The sequence below is a fragment of the Parasteatoda tepidariorum genome, chromosome 2, assembly GCF_982258835.1.
Source record: "Parasteatoda tepidariorum strain Cologne lab strain chromosome 2, Ptep-v5.0, whole genome shotgun sequence".
Lineage (NCBI taxonomy): Eukaryota > Metazoa > Arthropoda > Arachnida > Araneae > Theridiidae > Parasteatoda > Parasteatoda tepidariorum.
Window position 1 is genome coordinate 21,623,513 of NC_141756.1, and position 19,328 is coordinate 21,642,840.

Here is a 19,328-nt window from a genome sequence, read left to right on the forward strand (position 1 = left end):
AAATTTTATTGATAAAAAGAATCTCATTTTCAGTGACCTAATTTAAAATTGTATTTATATTTTTTAAACTAAAAAACACTTTAAAATCACAATGTATTTTTCTTTATTTTTTTTTATAAAATGTATATTGTTATAGTGCCTTGAATGTGAAAATGTGTACATAAATACACTGTATTTATTGTAACATGCTGTATATAATTATATGCAATGTTATGTATAGCAAAAATTTTACAATAAAAAGTTATTAACTTAATTGTTTTATTTCTTGGGTCAAAACTATAAACAAAAATTTTGCATTATCAGAAAGTAAATATGTTGATTTATAGAGTATACTTTGTATAATAAAATATTATAAAAAGTGTATCAGCTAAAAGCCATTCTCTAGTATTCTTAATCATATTATATCAAATAAATAATAACATTAGTTCCTCTCCACTTCTACATAACACGTTGAAATACAATTTGCCCTGTTTTGCCTTTTAGAAACTATATTTCTTGTTCGGCTTTTGTCTCTCTCAACTTCTGTGGTTTTTCTATTATTGTAACTCACTTTCATTTTTCCATTTTCTGTTGGCAACTTTAAATTTTTTATTTCAAATAATTTTTTTCTATGCATTCATATTTGGCAAGTCTTGAAAATGGGCGCCTGTTTTTGAAGAGCTTGAAACACGTCGACTTTTCAAAGTGAATGAAGTTTTCAATCAGGAAAAATGATATTGGGTTAAAAATATTTATTTAGACAAGAACATTAAACAGATACCGTTATTTACAATTTTTAATGAAATATATATAACTACTTTGGAAGTCGCTGTAAAAGTTTCATCTCATGTGAGAGCCAAATGGCCGTCGAAAGAAGTACCAAAGCCCCAGATTGATGACTCGCAGCAAGTGGTTTAGGTACATGCAATAGCAAAGTTGCTATACCCAGACTCACCTATAGAATAAACAAAAAAGTGAATTTCTTTGAGTTTAGGACACTAGAAAATCTCCAATTTCATTTGTAATAATTATTTCAAAAATCATCCTTAAATTGTTACTTTCAGGGTAGCTTCCAAAAAAAAAATTTTTCCTTGAATTTTTGTCAAAACTTATAGACTACAATGAATGAGACAAATGAAAAAAAAAAATTTTTCTTCTTGAGTATATTAAAATTAATTTTATTCTTTCAGTAATAATATTCTCAAAGAATATAAGTAAATTATATTCTTTCAGTAATATTTTTTACAAAATATTTATTTTCTCCCTCCTCCCTTTTTTTTATTGTTTTTTTTTAAAACATATCATTTAATGTGATTTTTTATCATATTTGTTTAAAATAAATTGAATGAGGTTATAATTCTATCCAAAATATAATCTAATTAAATATCTTTTAAAAAATTCATTAAATTTATGTTGCATTTATTTTTTTGAAAAATATATACATTTTAACATATTACTATTTATTAAAATTAAAGATATTTAATGGTATCTTCTCTGTTTTTGATGTAAGTATATTTTAAGTTTACAGAAATCACCTGGTTATTTTATCAAATTAAACGAGCCCTAATACAAGCCCTAAAACCCTAATACAACATGAAAAAATTCTCAAAACTTATTCTAAGCTTTCTGAGTTATTTGTACTGGAAAATCACATTTTTCTCATTAGCGATATAAAAAGCGATATTAAAACTCCTGGTAACAATCACTTTGTATTTATACACTAACTCATAAGAAATATGAAAAAAATATCTTGATCTTATGTTGATAAATTTATTTAATTATTACTATTGCCATAAGAGAGCACACAACTTTATAAGTTTCAATAACTAGCAAGTAGTAAAATTTAAATAGTGTTTTTCCAAAACAGCAACTTTGTAACTCTTTCAATATCTCTCTGATTTACTTAGAGCTTGTAAACTAATGTTTAGTTTTGTTTATAGTGCTAATTGTTTTTTATAAGTCGCACATTAAATCTCAAGTGCTGGGAGCAATTTTTAACATGCTTTCATTTCTCTTTAAAAAAAACTTTACATCGATGGTATACAAAATATTGCCTTTTTATGTAAATTGTATGAGAATTGAAGAAGTTACAAAGTCTGTCGTTTTCAATTGTCTCCGAAGAGACATTGACTCTGTAACATTATAGTAGTTCTTAAAAATATACTTTTACAGAATTGACTGAGCCACATTGTAATGTTTATTTTTTTAAAAATGTATATGTACACATACTTAAGTAAAACTGACTTAGTAACATTGCAACAATTCTAAAAAGAAATACTTTTGCAGATCTAATTCAGCAGCATTGTAATAGCTCTTGGAAAATATACTTTTGCAGAACTGACTCAGCAAAATTTTTTTAAGACATTTGCAAAATTAACTCAGCATCATTACAAAAGAAAAATCTACTAACAATGAAGCTATTTATAAGCCTTTTATTTTTCTCTCTTTGAAACTTAAGTGCAATACTTTATAAATTTTATTGATAAAAAGAATCTCATTTTCAGTGACCTAATTTAAAATTGTATTTATATTTTTTAAACTAAAAAACACTTTAAAATCACAATGTATTTTTCTTTATTTTTTTTTATAAAATGTATATTGTTATAGTGCCTTGAATGTGAAAATGTGTACATAAATACACTGTATTTATTGTAACATGCTGTATATAATTATATGCAATGTTATGTATAGCAAAAATTTTACAATAAAAAGTTATTAACTTAATTGTTTTATTTCTTGGGTCAAAACTATAAACAAAAATTTTGCATTATCAGAAAGTAAATATGTTGATTTATAGAGTATACTTTGTATAATAAAATATTATAAAAAGTGTATCAGCTAAAAGCCATTCTCTAGTATTCTTAATCATATTATATCAAATAAATAATAACATTAGTTCCTCTCCACTTCTACATAACACGTTGAAATACAATTTACCCTGTTTTGCCTTTTAGAAACTATAATATTTCTTGTTCTGCTTTTGTCTCTCTCAACTTCTGTGGTTTTTCTATTATTGTAACTCACTTTCATTTTTCCATTTTCCATTGGCAACTTTAAATTTTTTATTTCAAATAATTTTTCTTTCTATGCATTCATATTTGGCAAGTCTTGAAAATGGGCGCCTGTTTTTGAAGAGCTTGAAACACGTCGACTTTTCAAAGTGAATGAAGTTTTCAATCAGGAAAAATGATATTGGGTTAAAAATATTTATTTAGACAAGAACATTAAACAGATACCGTTATTTACAATTTTTAATGAAATATATATAACTACTTTGGAATTCGCTGTAAAAGTTTCATCTCATGTGAGAGCCAAATGGCCGTCGAAAGAAGTACCAAAGCCCCAGATTGATGACTCGCAGCAAGTGGTTTAGGTACATGCAATAGCAAAGTTGCTATACCCAGACTCACCTATAGAATAAACAAAAAAGTGAATTTCTTTGAGTTTAGGTCACTAGAAAATCTCCAATTTCATTTGTAATAATTATTTCAAAAATCATCCTTAAATTGTTACTTTCAGGGTAGCTTCCAAAAAAAAAAAATTTTCCTTGAATTTTTGTCAAAACTTATAGACAACAATGAATGAGACAAATGAAAAAAAAATTTTTTTTTTTCTTGAGTATATTAAAATTAATTTTATTCTTTCAGTAATAATATTCTCAAAGAATATAAGTAAATTATATTCTTTCAGTAATATTTTTTACAAAATATTTATTTTCTCCCTCCCCCCCAATAGTTGCATAAATCTTTTGCTCAATAATGTAATATTAAGCAAAATCTTTTGATCTTTATATACATTCATTTTCATGTTTTTATTGAAAAAGGTATTTTACAAAATCCTCAAATGTTGGAGGATTTGACGAAATCAATCAGTTTGTATCATCTCTAATTTTAATACAATCCTTGCCAACTTCTCCTGCTGACTGAGGAACAACCATTCAGCATCAAAACTGGAAAAAGCTTTAATATATTTTATGTTAGTTTTTCCTTATTCAGCAAACTATTTATCTTTCAGAAGTTGCTATTTTGTTTTTGATACTCAGCATTCGTTGTTTTTCTTAAGTTTCACAACCAAAATACTGACCTTAACATTCCATTGCTATTAGAATAACCTTCATATACATAAAAAATCTTTCCTCTTTTCACACTATTTTTGTTATAAAATTAAAAATTTGATTTCATTTTTTTAATTTTTTTATGCTTTTAACTCTTTAAGCATTAAACCCTTGGGTAAAATTGAACAAAAATTTTCTTGATACACACTATCTTTCCATTCAATAAACCAGTTTTTTTGCTGCAGGAAAGTCTGTCTCTTAAAGTTCAGGAAAAGCTGGGGCTCAAAGGATTAAACTTTCAATGATAGAGAATTATTCTACAGAACCTTACCTTTTTAGAAAAACATGCGAAAATGAGGGTAACCCCTTTATTACAAAATAACACATGAAAACTAAAAAAATTTCTGATATTTTTGTACCCTAAAAATTTAAGGGAATAAAGCTGTGCAATTATGTAGTAGTTTTTGAATCTGTAATATGATTTTAATAAAAAATATCAGCCTTTTTAAGTAACTTAATAAGTAGTATTCACTTATAAACAAAAAATAATTTCAAAAGCAATGTATACTCTTAATATAGAATGAATATATGCATACAGGTTTTAAAAAAATGACATATCAAGGATATTTTTTAAAATTGGCTTATGAAACAAACCTCTCATAAAAAAACATAATATTTTCAGTTGAATATTAATTCATAATACTATATATTTTGGTATAATTATAAAATGTAATAATTACATAAGAAAAATATGCATAACATTGTAAACAACAAATAAATCTATTTTTTATCTGAAATTTTTCTCATAAAATAAATTTCAAATACCTCTTATAGTTTCTATAACTATCATTAAAGAAAAAATTCTGAATTAAATAAAAAATCAGTATGAACATTTTAACAACATGATGAAAATTTATCATATTCTTTCAACAACTGGTATAATTTTAAATAGGTCTTATTATTTCTAAATAAGCAGCACTAAAACTGAACAAAATATATTTACCTGCATTATAGCCATAGCTAACATACAATTCATAGCTATTCTAGCTCTTGGGGGCAAGGGAAGTTTCCGTGAATACCACCATAATCCGCTTACAGCACAAAATACTGTTTCGCCCTAAAAAGCAGATTTTACAATTAATAAAAGCATGCATCTGATAACTAGCTGAAATAATATATTGAAACATTATACAGTATTTTAAATAATACTAAAAATAAAAAAAGTCCAAAATAGTTTGCGAACTTACTTACTTTTTTGCACTAGAATCCATGAAGGACATGATAACAGAAATCTAAACTTTTCTACCCTCTTTCCTTTTTATAGTTAGTAATTTTGATGAATTTATCATTTATCTCGTTCAACTTCATCAAGTCATCATTTCTTGGATCTTCCAATGCTTCTTTTTCCTGATATTTTCTCCAAAAATGCCTTTTTTGTACTCTGTTCAATCTCATAAATTTATCAATTGCCCACCTGTCCAGTCCTTTTGCTATCACGATGTTAACAATTTCTTTATACAGCCACTCAGTTTTTAAATTTATTTGAATTCTCCAAACATCCTTCATGAATCTGAATATTTTTCCTAGAATCTTTCTTTCCCATGTTGAAAGTAATTTTTCTTCACATTGTGTAGTAGTCTAGGTTTTACTTTCATAAATTAAAGCCAGTTTCAAAGCTGTTTTGCAGATTTTTAGTTCAAATGTACAAGATATTAAAGGCGAAGTTCGATTAATTTAATTTTTCTAAATACATTATTTGTAAAAACAACAATTACAAAGACTTTTCCCCTGTCTTATAATGAATAAAATGCTTGTTCATAATGAGTAAAAAAAGACTGCCTAAAATACTGTCTAAATTACTAATAATTTATAAGCAATCTCGATATATTTTTCTTTGTCTGGTTTTGTCACTTAATTAGTAGTGAGCACTAATTAATTAGCTTGTTTGTATTCAACACTTTGAGCCATTGAAATTTGTTTTAAATTGGTAAAAAAAAGTTCAGTTTCATTTGAACAAAAGTTATTCAGGTTTATGTATATATATAGTTCACTGTAAATGTTATATGCTTATATAGGATACATTACTTTGTAATATATAATTAAATGTGGACATTGGATTACTAAATACAAATGATGCTTATTAATACGCTTTTCTTTTGAAATCTGGATTTCTACACAAAGTTTGTTTCTCAGTTTACACTAAAATTTTGTACTTATAAGAAATTTAATTTTTTCATTGCTAATAACTTATTATTAGAGGAAGTAAAATTGAAGATCCTTACTTTAATAAAATAGAAATTTGAAACAATTAGAGCTATTTAAAAAGTTTTTTAGCTTAAACTTTGCATTTTAATTAGTTTTAAAAAAAACATTTATTCCTCAACAGAATTAAAATTTTATTAAACAATTTTAGACAAAACTACAGTTTCTAGTCAATCTCTGTGGAAGTTATTTTGCTACAAAATAACTTAGAAATTGTGCAGATCAAAATATAATTTCATTTCAAACGCTTAAGAAAATAATATGGCCAGGATAGCCTGGTTGGCAGGGCGCTGGACTCACATTTGTGAAAGGGAGTTCGAATCCAGCCAGCCGAAGATTTCCCGTGTAGTATATGGTGACTGGTGCAGGTTAAATATGTTGGGTCACAAAGTCTTAATTGTTCCCATAACAAATTAATACTTCTGGTGGTTCTGAATTGGAGATTGGTCGTTCGCTGGTTCAGGTCAAAATTACAATCTGTGGTCTAATGAATGGGTTCGCCCTATAAACGGGTGTGGTGTATAGGTGTGGCAGAAGTCGAATTCTTGGCCATAGATGGCGCCACTTGAAAACAAGAACAACCGAACCCTTTCTGACTTAATGGACGACAACAAAAACAACAGCAATACACGAAAATAATATTGCATTAATACAAGAAAAAGCACTTGTACATTTAAGCATTTCCTTCTGACATAAAAAGGGATTCAACTTTATCCAAAACATAAAAAAGGGATTTATATCTAAAGTTTCTGAGCACCAAGTGAGCACAGCTTTAACGATAATTTTTTATAGTACAAGTTAAGCTTTCCCTTTTAATAATTTTGATCGTATAACATTTCTTAATCTATTAAGAAAACGATTGGCAACAATGCCTTAATTTATCTTGGTCTCTAAATTGTTCTAACTATCCACACGTTTGAGCCAAGGTAGTTGAGGTTTGGTTCTTTAGATTTCCTAACGGAAGAAATTTTAAAGGATGGGGTTGTAAAACCTACTCCCAAACTGGAGAACCAGGGTGTTACTTTTTGTCTAGTACCTTCACAATATAAATTATATTAACATAATTTTCCATATTTATTCAGTAAATAATTAGCACATTTTGCTTCATTTTAATCAATGGAAATTCAATGAAAATTTTAAATACCTGCAAAAATTTCAAAAAGTTTTAGAAATGTTTACAACTTTAAAATTTGGTAACTAGAAACAATAGAACACATTTTAATGAGTAAAATGAAGCAAAAAATATTAATTATTAACTTATTATTATCAATAATAAAATAATAACTTAAAAAACATAGGTATCATTTATCATTGAAATACGAATTTTAATAAACAAATAAAGAAACTAAAATATACCAGTATCCGATGATTGAATTGTGTTGTAGTAGGATTCTCGGTTATATTCCTCCATTTTGGTGAGAAAGCCGCAATGTCTGAAGGTATCCATCTGTCGGCCATTTTGGGAAAAGAATTGTATACAAGACCTGCTTCAATGCCAGCAACAAATGCACCTTTCAAGAACAAATAAGATTACAAATTTAAAAGTAGTCACAGTCTTATTAGATGGAGGCATTTATTTCATTAATTTTCAACATATACTATTGCACAATATGGTAATAAAAGCAAATTTTTTCTTTCTACAAAAAAGGAAATTGATAATTATATTCTATAGTACTGTCCCACCATTACAGCAATCCTTTCATTATAATTACTAAAATATTAAATTTCCTTTGTTATTTTATTGATGCAATGTTGTTTTAAAGTCCATTAGAAAGTACACACTGAACTGTTAATTTCAAAATAGAGACAGAAATTTATTTCCAATTTTTTTCATTCCCAGGAAAATCACTTTGTAAATGGGAGTCAAGTATTTTTGCACATACAAAACAAAATTCATCCTTTGACTTTACAAAGAAATTATTTAAATTCTTTTTATCTAGATGATCATGATATATGATCAAAATATTAAAGAAATTTAGATTACTTTAGTTTATAACTAAAATTGTATATTGAACCAACAAGCGAAAAACAGCATGAAGATAAAATCATGATTTAGATAAAAATGAAACATTTTCTGCAAACACAAAATCTGAGAAAAACTTTCTGCAAACAAATTCATTGACTCCGACAACTAGTTTCAACTTTTTTACCACATACTAATTTTGACAAAATGTGCACAAAAATCACTTTTAAAAGTGTTTTAATTTAAAAAAACTATATTGATAATTATACATTTCACCAAATAGTTTTCCCCCTTCAAATTAGCAGGATTTTGAAGATATAAAATGAGTTAATGAATTACTTTGTTTTCTTTAATGCTTGACTTAATTTGTGTATAGAAATGTTCACTCAGCTTAATTACTCGAAATTAACAACCGACTAAGTAAAATCATAATAATTTTTATACTCAAACTACAACAAGAGTTGTAATTAAATTTCATTATTTATATATACCTATTGCATATTTAAGTTATAAAAGTGTTTGTATTTTGTATTAAAGAATGTTAAAGTTAAATGAGTTTCATTAAATAGCAAATTATTTGATATACATTAAATGGAAAATTGTAATTTAAAAGATTCATGAAACATTTTTCCATATTTATTTAGTTTTAATCTATTTTGATAATGAAATAATAATTAACAAACAACTCCTTTAAATATTTCCCTAGATAAAATCTTCAGATACCAATAAAATCAGACTTAAAAATTGAAAGAATAAAAATCACAACCTTAAGAATATAGTCATTATACTGTATGAAACTATTTTAAACTTAAATTATGGCTTTTGAAAAAAAGAGCAGTTTACTTAAATAGTTTATCAGTTAATTTAACAGATCAATAATTTTCTTTTAAAAAAATCAAGTTATTTAAATCATGTTCTATTTCAAATGGTACTTGTTCGTATTGTATTAAAATATTAACAAGTATCATAAATATAATTCTGTTAATTTCCTAAGTCTAAATTAAGTATAACATTGTTTTATCCAAATTAGTCTGGTGCTTAATAGTTATAGTTATGAGAAAAAATTAATATTTTCGCGCATGAACGAAATCAAGTTAAGAAGTCTGACATTGTATAGACAACAGAATCATTATATCAAGCATCAATTACATTTAATAATTTCAATATAATAAATTATTTAATACGCAATTTCTATAAAAACAATTTCAAGTAAATTTATATTAAAGTAACACTCATTTTTTTTTAAATTTTATTAAATACTCTTAAGAAAAGATGGTAATAAAAAAACAGTATAATTAATAAATAATTTTGCCAAGGTTTAAATGAGGAACATAAAGTACACAATTAAATGTTTAGTCTAGTAAGCAGGTTTTATATTTACCTAACTTTATATATTTTAGTAGAAAATGGTTTATCAAACAGCACACCACCTATGCCATGTGTGCCATTATGATGGCATGTGACAAGTATCTCAATGGCATTTGAGAAGTACACATTAAGTACTTTTATTCATTAATGCTTATAGAAAACAACATTTAAAAAAAACTCTTTAACTAGTAATTAAAGTAGTTTGATTAAAAAACAAGCACGATTTGGGAGCTATTATGACATTTCCCAGGAAGTCTAAACTATCCTCTCAACTTAAGATTGGCAGTTGATGTTTTACAGGAGAATTATTTTTCTCGGAAAATACGTGAGTGCAAAATTAGATCTATATAGATAACCCAAACTAAATTGAAAATTAAGAAAAAATATCCAATATTAGAAGTGCATAATTTTATGGCACGTTTTTTCAACTATAAGTTCTATATAATCAACTGTAAAAAACAGCTCTGTTTCAGATTTAGATTTAAGTTAATATTATGAGTATTATTGTCGACAAGTTATTGCTATAGAAGGATTTAGTAGGTTTTATTGAATTTAAAAGGATAAAGAAATCCATGTGGTTCTTCATTAATTGCTGTTTGATAATTTAATAGGTTTTAAAGACATAAACAGATAAAGAAGAAATACTGAACTCCTTTAATTGCTAATGGGAGACTAGGTAATTGCTAATTGAGGATTTAGTAGCTTTTAAAAGGTTTAAATGGATCAAGATATCTTGCACACCTCTATTAATTGCTATTAGAGAATTTAGTAGGTTTCAAATAGATAAAGAAAAAATCATGTGCTCCTTCGTTAATTGACATTGAAGGAGTAGGTAATTGATATTGGAGGATTTAGTAGGTTTTAAAAGGTTCAATTGGATAAAGGAGAAACCCTACACACCTGTGTTAATTGCTAGTGGAGAATTCAGTAGGTTTTTAATGATTTAAAGGAATAAAAAAGAAATCTTGCACTCCTGTTTTAATTGCTATTCCAGGATTTAGTAGGCTTTAAAGGGCTTAATTGGAAAAAGAAAAAATCCTACACTTCTTCGTTAATTGTTATTGGAGAAGTAGGTAGTTTCTAGTGAAGGATTTAGTAGGTTTTAAAGGGTTTACATGGATAAAAAAGAAATGCTGCACATCTTCGTTAATTGCTGTTAGAGCAGATGGTAATTGCTATTGGACAATTTAATAGGTTTTAAAGGAATTAAATTGACGAAGAAATCGCACAAACGTTCCTTTTAAGGCTGCACATCCTTTTAGGTAAATAATAATAGTATTATTAAATGATTGCACACTTACCACTGAATGCAGTTAAGAAGATAAGGCCTTTTGTACCATGAGCAAACCGCCTGAATTTTGAAAGTTTCTGTGAAAATTCAATAGGTTTTGGAGGTAAAAGTAGACTCAGTCCAGACCATAGCATAAGACTATATACAGCAAAGGCCATACCAAGATGAGCAGCCAAGCGATACTGGCTAACTCGGGCAACACCATCTGGTTCAGGATTTTCTTTCAGACCACTTTTAACCATGTACCAACCAAGCAAACCCTAAGAGATAAAATAATTAAAAACAGTTAAGAGTATTTAAAATGGTAAAAATTTTATGGTAAATAGAAAATATAATTAGAAGTTGGGTGAAGCAAGAGATGCAAGAAAGAATAAATAAAATATGAAATTATATTCAAGTTTTCATAACATTTGTTATATTTAAGGGTATAATTTTGGTACTATTATTTGGAAAATTATATAACATAAAGAAATTGAAAATAGAACATTAAAAAAAATTATGAATAAAAACAATGATCGATTAATAAAATTGCGTAAAAATATGCACAAGACTAAGTCATTAATTCAATACATGTTAAACTAAAGAAAATATAATATTTATTAAAATTTTTATTAAGGTTTTTTTAAAAAAACTGACGTACTAACTCATCCGTGAGTTTATTGTGTGCTTACAAAAATGTACACAACACGAAATGCGTGTTTACAAAAATGATCACGGCTCAAAATGTGTGTTAAAGAAAAGAAAGATGGTTGTTTAAAAAAAAATGGACATAGCCTTTGATTCTGGTTTTTAAACTTCTTTTATGAGTATTGTTCCTTTTTTAAAAGAATAAACTAATAAATCCAAATAAATTCGGAATGTAATATTGTACCTTTGAATTAAATATTTGGTACATTTTATTAAATAGGTCTTTTTTTAAAAAGACTTTCAAAGTTGCGTTTACAAGGTAGCCACGGGTGATATAAGTTTATAATAGTGGTAGTAAATTCATGGTGCAACAATTCAAGAGTTTCAAAATTCAATTTATCGTTTAGAGTTCTGAATACCGGATAAGTTAAATCTGTAATATACCTAGCCACTCCTATTGCCAATTTGTGACTATGTTGCATTATGATTACACTTATTTTTTAAAAATTAAAAAAGAAAAGCAGAAAATTCTTCGTTTAGTTGTTTATTTGGTTTAGAAACTGAAAAAGAGCATTTTAAACTGTGCACATTATCATAAACCCGCAATTTGAGCCAAACCACATTTTCGTAAATGTGCATTAGAGCTTAGTAAATTTTAGCAAATACGCATTTTGAGTTGTATCTATTGTTGTAAACAAGCATTTCAAACTGTATTTTTGTAAACTTCATGCATTTTGAGCTATGTCCAGACTTAAAAACTCACCGATTAACTCTTTTTCAAATTATAAATTAAAGCACTTTGAGTACACTCGAACTATTTTGGTAGGCATTTTGGGGTGTATATTCAGTTCTTTTTCATATAAGTAATTACATTTTTTTTCCAATGGCAGGCACTGAATTTTAATCTTTGCCTATGAAGATGCCGAAATTGTTACTCATTTAGCGTTACCCAGTGGGTCACAAACCTGTTTATAGGGTGGGCCACATTCACACATCGCACAACAGAGGACAGCACAAAGAGAGAAACATCCTTGCCCAGAGCGGGATTCGAACCCGCAGCCAATGGCTTCGTAGTCAGGCCACTAACCGCTCGGCCACCTGGCCGGCAAATTTCTTTTTAATTAATATAATATTTTCCCATTAGTCTCTTCTCAAAATAATTTGTGCCATTCTAGTCATATCAAAAGTTTTAAAGAATTATATTAGTGTCAACATTAAATTATTGGTGCTGTCAAACAATTTTTTACACCACTGCGGCCTTTGAAAACTCTTTCCCCTCCTTTTGAAAAGGTTGCGCTCTCTAGTCCACATTTCTAAATTTTTAATTGAATATATAATATATTAAATACATTAATAGATTATAAAACTTTTTGATTGGTGTAATCTCATGATTAAATAAAGAAAGCAAAACAGTTTATACCAAGTAGTGAAATTTACAATTTAAACAAGTTGAGAATGTATCATTATGACTTAACAGTAGTTAGATCATATACCTGTCCTAAAATTAAAGAGCCAAATATCAAAACTCTTTTTTGCATTGGTCCTGAGAGCCATTTCTTCTTCCAAAAATAGATAGCTGGCAGCAAGAAGGCAGCTCCTACTGCTCGCCCCCACATTCTGTGAGTATACTCCATGTACCAGATAAATTTGAACTCTTCTAATGTCATATCACAATTGTTCCTAATAAAATCAATTAAAGTTTAAAATATACAGGGAGCTATTAATATATGCATACTCAATGTATAAAATATACACAATCTAAAAAAAGGAGCTTTTAGTTCCGCAAAAACTTTTATGCACCTCAAAATAATCAAATGTGACCAGTATTGATTCAAGACACACCACGTGATTAAAAAAAAAATTGATGCCTGTAATTAAAAACAGACTTTCAATTAAAACGTTAGAAGCTTTTTTAAAGAAGCCAAAAGATTAGTTGGTTTTTATTGATCTGAGAGTTAAAATTTGAGCTAAAAACTATTAAAAAGAGATTTTGGCAAAGTTCTTTGGTTCAATCTTAAAACTATGTATGGAGACAAATATTTTTCTGATTCCAAGATGATGTTCTTTTGCACACTGCAAAATTTGTTAAACATAGATGCCAGAGAATTAGCTTTATTTTCCATTAAAAAAATAAATGGTTCAAAAAACTCTACAGATTTAAATCTGTTAGATTATTCTGCTTGTGGGATCACACAAATAAAACAGAAAGATGTTTAATTTGCAAATTTGAACCAATTTTGAAGTAATGGAATATTCTTATGGATGATGTCTGTGTTTTTGTAGTTGCAGATCCCCAAACTCAGCAGGGCTAAATAAGGCCCATGATTTTGTGCACCCTAAAAAAAGTCCAATAACATCACAGGATTGTCCATCATAGCTTGTCTAACAAGCCCCAGGCAAGCAAGGATGTGGTCAGGGGGCGCCCATTCATTGTAGCAGATGGTGCAGGTATCAAAGCATCTGGAACCACCTGAATATTTTAAAGATCTCCAGTGACCACTGCAATGTCTGTGTTTTTTGTACTAGTGTAACATCACATCACCTACGCACACCTTACTTTTAATTTTTACCCTTCCCCAATGTGCTCATAAACTTTTCCTGTTTTGAATCTCTGGAAAATGCAGCACCTGAAAGTCCGCTTCTTTTGCATGTGAGTGACCATGAAGGATGAGTCAAAATTATTTTAGCTCTATAGGGGTAATTATAATTGTTTTAACTCGGATGGTACATCTCTTTGTGGGCAGAAAGAACCTACTGATGACTGCCAAGCAAAAAAATAAGGGTAAAAATTAAAGACTCTATAAAAATGATTTATTTTTGATTCATGGCATGAAAGCAACCTTACTGAAGTTATCTTAAACAATAAGTTTATTGTATTTATAGCTACATTTTTTAAAAATGTTTTTAAAAAAGTTAACTAAAATGCAAAAGTTATGGAGTTTAATGAACTAAAGTGCAAAAGTAACGGAGAAATTGTTTGATTATGATAATCTTCGGATGTAATCAATAACATCTTTTTTTTAATTCTGAGTATTAGTATTCTTTATTTTCATGATCTAAATTTCTAAAAATCTATTTTGCTAAATACAATAACATAAAGTCTTGGGGAAAAACAACAAACAACAATAATAATAAATTTACATTATTTTAGATTTTTCAATTGTGTTTTCATATTGTTAATTTATACTGATTTGAGAACGAGTATTCAATTAGGGCAACAAAACAACAATAATTATTATTTGAAATCATTTTTGCGTTTTCTATTGTGTTCGTATGTCTTTCCGTTTTGTAGCATATTGCTGATTAACACTGATTTTAGAAAAAGCATTCAGTTAGTAAATTATAAATACAACTCACTTACTGCTTAAACTCTGGAAATTTTTTGTATTTTTCAAATTCTAAAACCCACGCTTCTCTTGACATCGGAGGAAATTCTTTAAAAAGATGCCAGTCAACCATGGATAAACCAGATTTTGTGAGCCTTTAAAACATGAATAAATTAAACAAGATAAAAGAAATGTTGAACTTAAAAATTGCTTAGAATTAAAGTCAAATAAACTAAGCAGCCTATTTCATATTTACCTAGTAACACCACCAAGAATCACTGAACCAATAACCATACCACTACAGCAAATGAGCCATGTTCCAACATACTGAGAAGCCTTCGCAGATTGTGTTACAACAGCAGCCTGGGCTGTCGAAACTGTTTGTCTAGTTGCAGTTAGAGTTAATCTTTTTAGATTCTATGAGATACAATAAAATAAATTATATTGACAAAAAATTGCTTAATATAATCAATAAACAATTTAGTTACTTATAACATTATAATAATCAAAAAGAAAACATGCATCTATATTCAAGAAAAATGCGTTGTGTGACTATGTTGGCAAGTCATTTGCTTCTCTGGCAGAGAAGGCACAGAATATTTTAGATTTTTCAAGAAGAGAAGCTGTAGAACTTTTTCGTCTTTTTACAGGTTATGACTGTTAACCTTCTTATCTGCACAGGCCCAAGATTTGGGGTTCTCCTTTTGCCACTTGGGTGGAAAAAAGCATATCTTTGATTCCAAAGGACTTGACATTTATGTTTTTAAGCTATAAAATTCAGAGTTAAAAAGGGAAAATGAACTAATAGAGCAATTGCCAACCTACAGAGCATTAGTAATAGATAAACGATGTAATAATAATAATCTAAAGCAAATAAATTTCTAAAAGGTTTAATTACTAACATTAACTTTTTGAGTGAATCTGCTATATTTTAGGAATGTTATGTAAAACACAAAATTTACATTTAACATGCTGTCATTTATGAGGCAAAATAGTTCTTAAGGCTTGACAATAGTTCAGTTTTGGTTGTTATTTGTTAATGTTACACTTAAGCTACACTAATGGGTTATTAGTGACAAATATAAATTTAAATTATGAGTGCTTTGAGACATCGCAATAAAACGTTTTTAAACTTTTTCAATTTACTACTATTATGTAAAACATATTGATATATTTCTATGGCAGTTGCAATTGGCCAAATAACATTTTTTTCTACAAATGAATAATTATTATAATTTTGTCTTTGATAAAATTGTATTTAGCAAATATAATTAGCTAAAGACTGGTATTGGATAAATGACATATTTTCTGATGACATATAATCATATATAATTTAGTAGTATGAATAGTATTAAATTTTTGGACCTTAGTGAAATTGTAACAGGCAACAGGTGTTTTATTAATTAGCAACTGTAACTGCATACTGTAATTGTACAAACAATACTTTCTTTATGATATTTGTAACATGTAAAATTATAAATTTTCTGTGGCAGTCAAAACTTAATTCATTAGAATAAGAAAAAAATAGACAAAAAATAAGACTCAATACAAGAATATGATTAAAAATAAGACTTCATCAGAATGAGAAAAATATTGTAATTTCATATTTCATAATATGATTAAATTATGATGATAGATTTTTTGTAGTATTTATAATTTGTTGGAATAAATATTGCTAAAATTTCACATTTAATGAAATAAAATACAAGCTCTAGGAGCACATTAACAATTAAACTTTTTAATATCTATGCATAAAAATTTTACAAAGATCCATAATATCTATGGACATGCTCAAACATGATGATTTCATCATAAATCCAAGTGGTTTTGTTAGTATAGTTTTTTTTAAAGCAATTATTGCAGATGACAGTGTAAAATCATTCATTTGTACACAAAAGTTAGTTAATGACTTTTAATGCAATCAATTGGTGGTAATTGGATAGAATAAAAATAGAAAACCCATTGTTGAAAACTTCAAAACTGTTTGCTGCAAAAGTACATAAAATTAATTAAATTTATTTATTAGCAAACATCTACTCTTATCGTTATTTTTTATTAATTTATTTTTAATATATGATATGAAATTAAAAATTGTTTGTCCGGTTTTGCTTTTTGCAATGCCTTGCACATGAATTAATGTATCAAAAATTAAAAAAATATAGTTGAAATTTAAGCATGAATAATAAATTTTATATCATAGCAATTGTTCAATAATTAACATGAAAAAGCATTCTTTGGACATTATTCTCAAGACCCTAAATGTTTTCAGAAGAACAGCCTGCCCTTGGTGCGCCGTTTTTCTAAAAATAAGTCACCATCTCTTAAAAACACCATCTTTTTATTCATATTCCATTAAAAAAATTAATTCACTATTTTAATCATAACTACACACTGGTAAAATTAACTGTGTTTATAGGTTTAATTCTAATTATAATATTTTTAATCATAATTTAGAATTTATATTCATTCTACATATTTATGAAACGGAATTACATTCCCCCCCCCCTTATTCTTTGGCTTTTTTTCGTCTTCCTATAATAAAGATTATTTTGAAAGCTTTTAATTTTCGGAAATTTAAAAAGCTTTTGAACAGTCAAATAAAAATTTCTTATAATCATACTTCAAAGAAAATGCTTGAATTAATATCAGTTATCCATTACATAGTATTACATACACAAATATAATTTGTGGTCTGCCAGAGAACAATAAAAGAACTACATTTCACATACATGTATCTCTCGAGCTTGTGTGTGCGTTTTTTCCCCCACTTATAAGGAAACAGAATGTTCTCACTCTCAAAGAATATTCTTTGGAGAATACTCTCGTCTTAAGTACAAAGTATCATTGATTTCACTTTATAATATATTCATAATTAGAGTTAAAAATATTTCATTTAAAATTACATTTCATATCATAACAGTTGAAGAAATAAACTTTACAATGAAATAAAATTGTAGAAAACCAATATAAGTAAAACACCAGGTATCAATTTCTCACACAAAGACTTTCAAATTTATTGACAATTCACTACATGATTAATTAAGATTCTGAAACTAGGGAACTATTACAAAAAATGCAAAAAGATATGCAATTCCCTATCTTTTTAACTAACTTTTCAAACAAGATAAATAAAATTGGTTTTGCAATTTATGTACTTTTTTTATAGTTTTATCAAATAGGCTGAAAAAAACTCAAATGAAATAAACTGAAGTCGTAATAAGTAAAAATTCCAATAATTATACACAATTAGGTAACAATTTTCTTCACACACTAATTATAAATATTTATTAGTGTGTAAATAATAAAAAAGTATAATAAAGTTATATAGATATTATAACTTCTCGATAATCAAAAGCTCCATTTTTTCCTTCAACCTACAAGACCTAACTTTTCACCATGAACAGAGTCAAACAAATGTTTCCAATTCCGACTCTTATAAAAAAGTTTTTAACTCCACAGCCATTCTTCAAATAGCAGTTAAAAGGGGAGATTTCCGTATCCTGATCTGCGGCAGAATAATCGCCAAGACTTAGCAACTTCCAGGCAGCGGCCCGCGAGAAACTAAAAAAAAAAAAACACACAGAAAGGGACTTGAAATGTATAACTCGTATCCACCCCAGGTAAACATCTACACATTTTTTTTTTTAAAAAAATTTGTAAGTTGAAAATCTATTTGGCACCTTGGCGGTTGTAGTTGGTGTAACAGATCACAATACGGAAATATCCCCAGTTAAAAAATACACAGAATTCAATCTTATACAAAATCAATAGAAAAATATCAATTTAACTACAAGATTTAATATAAGAAAATTTAGCTATTAAAAACAAAATTCTCAAAAAATTGTTCATTCAAACTTATGAATTATGTAAAAATAAAATTGACAAGTTTAATAGAGAAATTTTAGGATATCAGAAGTTAAAATACCTTGTGAACTAAATTTCCATTATTAAATCGGAGAGGCAAAAATTTGTACAAGGAGACAGCAGAAGACAGTGAAGATCCCTGCAAAACGAAAATAAATTAAATAAATTTCAATTTAATTATTAGTACGATTCTCAATGTAAACTTATTAGCATAAGTTTAAAAAAAGATCAGAAAAAACTAGATTAATTTCAATAATAATGCATAGTATAAACTAAATATTTATTGTAACTAATAAATCAAGCATCAAATATAGCATTATATAATGAATAAGTAGCATGATTTTAAAATGAAAATAAATTATGTTTACTAACAAAATGAGTATGAGTGAAACTTCTTGCGGAGTTGTATAGTAAAGAAGAAAACATTTTTGTCTCTTAAAGTCTGATCTTTTTATCAGAACATAAAATAAAATATATTTTGTTTTATAACAAATGTTAATAAAATTTCATCATTTGTCTCCTACTACTTTTGTTTTGGTTGGAAACGGAAAACGCTTTGAGCTGCTTGTATTTGCTCAACAGAAGAGCTGAAGA

At 27.4% G+C, this 19,328-nt stretch overlaps 1 protein-coding gene across 1 annotated transcript; it reads right to left on the reverse strand.

Moving 5' to 3' along the window:
* Nucleotides 1–716: 716 nt before the first annotated feature.
* LOC107442387 (heme A synthase COX15) lies at nucleotides 717–19,291 on the reverse strand. The gene is made up of 10 exons (XM_087156961.1): nucleotides 19,107–19,291; nucleotides 18,796–18,873; nucleotides 15,127–15,287; nucleotides 14,906–15,025; nucleotides 13,038–13,224; nucleotides 10,928–11,177; nucleotides 7,652–7,806; nucleotides 5,037–5,150; nucleotides 3,253–3,389; nucleotides 717–934 (listed from the first exon to the last, which is right to left on the reverse strand). Exons 1-10 carry the CDS (start codon nucleotides 19,158–19,160, stop codon nucleotides 931–933), a joined length of 1,260 nt encoding a protein of 419 aa, XP_087013087.1. The 5' UTR covers nucleotides 19,161–19,291; the 3' UTR covers nucleotides 717–930.
* Between the last annotated feature and the right edge of the window lie 37 nt (nucleotides 19,292–19,328).